Below are 6,723 nucleotides of genomic sequence, written 5' to 3'. Positions count from 1 at the left end.
ACCACACACACCACACACACACACACACACACACACACACACACACACACACACACACCACACACACACACACACATTGCAGTGCCTAAGTGTAGGGCTTGTATTGTGAAAGGTAGAAGGGTGTGTGTGTGTGTGTGTGTGTGTGTGTGTGTGTGTGTGTGTGTGTGTGTGTGTGTGTGTGTGTGTGTGTGTGTGTGTGTGTGTGTGTGTGTGTGTGTGTGTATATACAGTGGTGTCAGTAATGTTACAGTCAACGAGTGTAGGACAAAAGCAACTGTGCAAACGATGTTCTGATGTTCTTGTATTGTGAAAGGTAGAAGGGTCAGCAAATGATTCGCACGGAAAAAAGCTCATACTGACTACTCCTCCTCTTCCTCCTCTTCCTCCTCTTCCTCCTCCTCCAGGTGCCGAAGCTGATTGAGGGTCGTGACTACATTGTGAGGATCATGGCTCAGAACATGTACGGAGTCAGTGAACCTCTGCTGTCTGCAGAGTGCAAAGCTAGAGACATCTTCAGTAAGACACACACACACACACACACACACACACACACACACACACACACACACACACACACACACACACACACACACACACACACACACAGAGTCTGATGGGGTGCGTTTGTTTTCCCCACAGAGGTTCCTGACGCTCCCAAACAGCCGGCCATCAAGGAAGTTTTCCAGGACTCCGCCCTGATCAGCTGGGAGCCTCCGGCCGACGGAGGGAAGCCCATCTCAGGGTACATCGTGGAGAGGAAGGAGACCAAGGCCAACAGGTACACACACCACACACACACACACACACCACACACCACACACACCACACACAGACACACACACACACACACACACACACACTGAACATTTTGAACACGCAAGGCAAGTTTATTTATACAGCACCTTTCAACACAAAGTGTTCAAAGTGCTTTACAAAAAACGAAAGGCATTAAGAAAATGGCATTTCAAATCAGTCATTAAAAAGCAAAGATCATACAAAATGGAGTTGTGATAATGTAGTTTAAGATATGAATAGTTCAGTCCAGAGTTACACACACTCAGAATAACATTGATATCAAACGGCATGAAACCTCACACTCCACCTGCTGTCCGTCTGCAGGTGGGTGCGCTGCAACACTGAGCGCATCTTCCCGAAGGTGGAGTACTGCGTGACGGAGCTGCTGAAGGGCTGCGAGTACGAGTTCAGGGTCAGTGCCGAGAACGTGGTGGGAGCCGGAGACCCAAGCCCCGCCACCAAACCCGTGTTCGCTAAAGACCCCATCGGTAAGCCCCCCCTTCCCGACTTCCTGCTGCAGCATGGTGTTTTATAATGCTTACTCTAAATAACCCCCCTCATCCTGTCCCCCTGCAGTGAAGCCCAGCCCCCCCCAGCAACTGGAGGTCATCGACTTCACCAAAGAGTCCGTCACTCTGAGCTGGAAAGCCCCCGCAGACTGCGGCCGCGGGAAGATCCTCGGATACCTGCTGGAGTTCCAGAAGACCACCGACAACGAGTGGAGCAAGGTGAGGCCGCTTTTATTGTGAAAAACACCTGTGTTTAGGGATATATACGTATGGCTTTTATTGTGAAAAACACCTGTGTCTAGGGATATATACGTATGGCTTTTATTGTGAAAAACACCTGTGTCTAGGGATATATACGTATGGCTTTTATTGTGAAAAACACCTGTGTCTAGGGATATATACGTATGGCTTTTATTGTGAAGAACACCTTAAAAGGGTTAAGTGAATGGTCTCTGTTAAATGAATTAAATGAAATGCTGTTTTGACTTCCACAGGTGAACCAGACCCCAGACTCGTGTCAGGAGACGCGCTTCAAGGTGATCGATCTGGAGGACGGCGTTCGGTACTTCTTCAGGGCGATGGCAGTGAACGCCGCCGGAGAGTCAGACCCCACCGACCTGAAGGAACCGATCCAAGTGCAGGACAGACTGGGTGAGGACTGGTTACCAGCAACTCAAACACATTATTGAGGGTGGATAAATGCATCAGTGAGAGTTAACGGAAATTAGAGAGTGGAGAAATACATCCTTAATTCTGCGATACATGTTGTGATATCAGAAAATAATTATATACATTACTTTTTTCATGTTTAATAGAATAAGAACTTTTTTATAAAAAACAACATACTTTGAAATGAGATAAAAAATACTGCGACTTCAAGACTTTAAGATGATCTGTGTGTATTGTGTCTGAGCTGTTAAATAAATAACCTTCCTTACTTAAGGTGCATGATAATTAAACCTGTAATCCCCCTCCCCCCACAGAGGCCCCAGAGCTCTTCCTGGACGCCGCGATGACCCGCGAGGTGAAGGCTCTCGCCGGCACCCACATCGTTCTGATGGCGACCATTACGGGCGTCCCCTTCCCCTCCGTCACCTGGCAGAAGAACGAGGGCGAGGTGCCGACCCGCATCGACATCGACACCAACCAGACCGGCACCAAGCTGGAGATGAGGTTCTGTCATCGTGGAGACTGCGGCGACTACACGCTGACCGTGGAGAACACGGCCGGGTCCAAGACCGTCACCTGCACCGTGCTCGTGTTCGGTGAGGAAACACACTTCAGGTTTAACACGAGAGAGCGAGAGAACTTTTACCCTTGAAGCATTTACCTAAACATTTTATACATAAAAACATTTCCCTGTAAAACTCTAACAATTTTCAATCAACACGAATGAATTCTTTACCTTTGAAGCTTTTACCTTGTATGTATCGACCTATAGTCTTGAAGCGTTTCTCTACATCGTAAACATTTCCCTGTAAAACTCTACCCTCTAATGAACCCTAACATGATTCTGCCGCTGCTCGTGTTTCCAGATAAACCCGGTCCCATCCAACACCTTCGGGTGTCAGACGTGCGCAGCGACTCGGCCTACCTGTCCTGGAAAGACCCCGAGGATAACGGCGGCGTCCGCATCACTAACTTCGTGGTGGAGAAGAAGGACTCGGCGGCCACCCAGTGGGTCCCGCTGTGTTCCACCTCCAAGAAGCGCAGCATGATGCTGAAGCACCTGATGGAGGGAACCTCCTACAACTTCCGCGTGGCAGCCGAGAACCAGTACGGCCGAAGCGAATACACGGAGACCAATAAGGCCGTCAAGGCCATGAACCCGCTCTGTGAGTATCTTTATTTATTAAGATATATGTTTTTTACATTTAGATATACTTTTTATATAGATTTAGATTCATACTCCTAAAATGGAAAATGCTAATATCCTCACACTGTCTTGAATTAGTAAAAACTAAAATAATTGACATATGTAGTTGTACTTTTGGTATATAAAATGAACACTGTTGCTAAAACTCACCAGTCTAAACCTGAATGTCTTTCCCTCCAGTCCCCCCCGGTCCTCCCAAAGACCTGCACCACGACGACGTGGACAAGACAGAGGTGTGGTTGGTCTGGAACTGGCCTGACCGCAACGGAGGAAGTGACATCACCGGCTTCCTGGTGGAGTACCAGGAGGAGGGAGAGAGGGAGTGGGACGAGTGGAAGACGGTGAGCATCCCAGAGAGTCATGTGACCGGCCTGGAGGAGGGCAAGACCTACCGCTTCAGAGTCCGGGCCGAGAACGCCATCGGACTCAGCAGACCAGACACCACCTTGCCCATCCTGTGCCAGGAGAAACTGGGTGAGTCCAGCACTCTATCATGTCTAAACGAGGATTCTTTAACGAAAACCTCAGTTTACTTGAGCAAAAGTTAGTTTTTCCCGGTTTAAGTTACGTAAACGCAATTGGTAATTTTAGGGGTGAAGTATTCCTTTAATATTGGGGCTCGAAGAAATGTCCTTGTTTCACATCTATTTATTAAACTGTAGGCCCGTCAACAGGGATACTCAGTATTTTCCATTGAGTGTTAATATATTGGGTAACCTCCTCTGTCTGTTTGTCCACAGTTGCTCCCTTCCTGGAGGTTGATGTTAAGCTCACTGAAGGCATCATCGTGAAAGCAGGCACCACCATCAGGCTGCCCGCCATCATGAGAGGAATTCCTGTCCCCATTGCCAAGTGGATGGTGGAGGGAGAGGAGATCACCACCGAGGGTAACGTCAAGATCGATACCGACAACTTCTCCACCGTGCTCAGCATCACCGAATGCACCAGGAGCCACACCGGCTCCTACCTGCTCTCCGTGAGCAACCCAGCCGGAACCAAGACCGCCGCCCTGAGCGTCACGGTGCTGGATGTTCCCGCTGCTCCCATCGGACCCGTCAACATCCTGGAGGTCACTCCAGAGTCTATGATGATTGAATGGCGTCCTCCCAAGGATGACGGCGGCAGCGCTGTCACCAACTACATCGTGGAGAAGAGGGAGTCCAACAAGGAGACCTGGGGAGGGGTGAGCTCCGGCAGCCTCTCTACCAAAGTCAACATCATCCGCCTCCAGAAGGGAGTGGAGTACGTGGTCCGCATTCGTGCCCAGAACAAGATGGGTGTCGGTGCTGCTCTGGAGAGCATGCCCACTGTGGCCGAGCACACCTTCCTTCCTCCCAGCCCGCCGGGTAAACCACATGCCACTGATGTCGCAGAGGACTCTGTCACAGTGGGCTGGACCATGCCCCTGTCCGACGGAGGCAGCCAGATCACCGGATACCTGATCGAGCGCAGACACAAGGGAGGAAAGTGGATCCGTGTGAACAGGACTCCCTGCAAAGACATGAAGTACACAGTCCTTGGTCTGTTTGAAGGCAACGAGTATGAGTTCAGAGTGTTTGCTGAGAATATCGCCGGCTACAGCAGCCCCTCTCCCACCTCTGACCTCTGCAAGCCCTGCAGACCCATCACGGCCCCCGGCCCCCCTGTCAACCCCCAAGTTAAAGACTACAGCAAGGACACTGCCTACCTGGTGTGGACCAAACCCAACAAAGACGGAGGCAGCCCCATCATGGGCTACACCGTGGAAATGAAGAAGGCTGAAACTGAGGAATGGCAAAAGGTGAACCGGGACGACTTCATCAAGCATTCCGCTTACACTGTGAAGGGTCTGGAGGAGGGAGCGACGTACAACTTCAGGATCTTCGCCTCCAACATGATCGGAGATGGCGAGCCCAAAGAGATCCCGAAGTCCGTCACCGCTCAGGACATCCTGATCCCTCCAGAGATCGAGATGGACCTCTCCTGCCGCGAGCGCCTCACTGTGCGCGTCGGACATAACATCAACATGATGGGCTACATCAAGGCCCGCCCTGAGGCTGAGGTGCTTTGGTCGAAGGGGGAGGTAGTTCTGGAGAACAGCAAACGGGTCACCATCACTCAGAACTTCCCTCTGGTCCACCTGAAGATTAAGGAGGCCACAAGAGCGGACCATGGCAAATACGTCCTGAAGGCTTCCAATGAAGGAGGCGAGGCTTCCTGCACCATCACAGTCAATGTGCTGGACAGACCCAGCCACTGCCAGAACCTGCACGTGACCTACGCCACCAAGGATTCCTGCATGCTGAACTGGGATACGCCTGAAGACAACGGTGGATCTGAAATCACTAACTACGTGGTGGAGTGCCGTGAGCCCAGCACCAGCATGTGGTCCATGATCACATCCCTCTGCACCAACCGCAAGATCAAGGTCAAGCTGATGGACGGCAAAGAGTACCTGTTCCGCATCAGCGCCGTGAACAAGATGGGCGCCGGTCCCACCACGGAGACCAAGACCCCTCTGCTGGCCATCGACCCCATCGAGAATCCCGGAGAGCCTGAGAACTTCAGAGCCACGGACATCGGTAAGAACTACGTCTATCTGAGATGGAGGAAGCCCGACTTTGATGGCGGCAGCCCCAACATTTCCTACAACCTGGAGTGCAAATCCAAGGATGCTGAGGACTGGGAGAAACTCAACACCACCACCCTCACTGACACCTTCTTCCTGGCTGACACGTGCAAAGAGAACCAGACCTACACCTTCAGGTAGGTTACTGCATCCTTACTGTGGAGGATATCATAAGGCAGTAAATCAGTCAGATTTGACCCAAACATGACAGGAGGGTTGAAAGAACAGACTGTAGGTTTTGCAGGATGGCTGTGAAAAGTCTGTACGTACCTCGGTTTACGTTTTCGGTACAGCAGAACAAATGATCACAAAACATAAAATATATATATATATTTTTTTATTATTATTAAACTGTGAATAATGTATTCACTCAAATAAATACAAAATATAATAAAATAAACATTAAGGTGCAGCTGACTTTGTCCGTCATCCTTGTACGTAACTGCAAAACCAAAATGTTCCCAAACCGGAGACTTCAATGATGCTGGAGGATTTTCGAGCTCAACTTTATCTGCGTTCGCCATTTCGACAGTTCCTCAAATTACTGACTACATTTGAACGCATCCCTGTGACCAGCTCTCATAGTATGCCTCTCGTCCAATGAAATGACTTGGTCGCTCTATGACGCGTTGAACCCAATGTGAGCAAATTACTCTGAATGCTGCGACGCAGCACCTGAGATTACTTCCAAGAAGTTGTTCACGTTCTCAATTCTTTATGTTTAACGTTATATCCGTTCGGTACACACGTGTACCGAACCGAAGGGCCCATACCGAATAATTTCAGTACGGGTACCGTTACACCCCTTCTACCTAGTGAAAATGACTTACTAATAATTCTTATCATTTGTCTCTCAGGGTGCAGACCATCAATGAAGGAGGTGAAAGTGCTTGGGTGAAACTCGCTGATATTCTGGTAAAGGAGGAGATCCTGAA

General features: G+C 49.8%; 1 protein-coding gene across 1 annotated transcript in view; it reads left to right on the top strand.

Moving 5' to 3' along the window:
* Positions 1 to 6,723, top strand: part of LOC104962262 (titin-like) — a gene marked incomplete at its 3' end in the record, with an annotated part of 24,409 nt that overhangs the window by 5,158 nt on the left and 12,528 nt on the right. Inside the window, exons 8-17 of the mRNA XM_010790685.1 lie at positions 370 to 516; positions 640 to 778; positions 1,120 to 1,283; positions 1,372 to 1,523; positions 1,799 to 1,955; positions 2,288 to 2,569; positions 2,840 to 3,139; positions 3,361 to 3,654; positions 3,921 to 5,925; positions 6,646 to 6,723. Of these exons, the coding sequence (XP_010788987.1) occupies positions 370 to 516; positions 640 to 778; positions 1,120 to 1,283; positions 1,372 to 1,523; positions 1,799 to 1,955; positions 2,288 to 2,569; positions 2,840 to 3,139; positions 3,361 to 3,654; positions 3,921 to 5,925; positions 6,646 to 6,723 (3,718 nt within the window). The remainder of the gene's footprint in view (positions 1 to 369; positions 517 to 639; positions 779 to 1,119; positions 1,284 to 1,371; positions 1,524 to 1,798; positions 1,956 to 2,287; positions 2,570 to 2,839; positions 3,140 to 3,360; positions 3,655 to 3,920; positions 5,926 to 6,645) is intronic.

The sequence above is a fragment of the Notothenia coriiceps genome, unplaced genomic scaffold, assembly GCF_000735185.1.
Source record: "Notothenia coriiceps isolate Sejong01 unplaced genomic scaffold, NC01 NC01_scaffold00034513, whole genome shotgun sequence".
Lineage (NCBI taxonomy): Eukaryota > Metazoa > Chordata > Actinopteri > Perciformes > Nototheniidae > Notothenia > Notothenia coriiceps.
The sequence above is the reverse complement of the archived record's forward strand: the minus strand, read 5'-3'. Positions and strand labels throughout refer to the sequence as shown.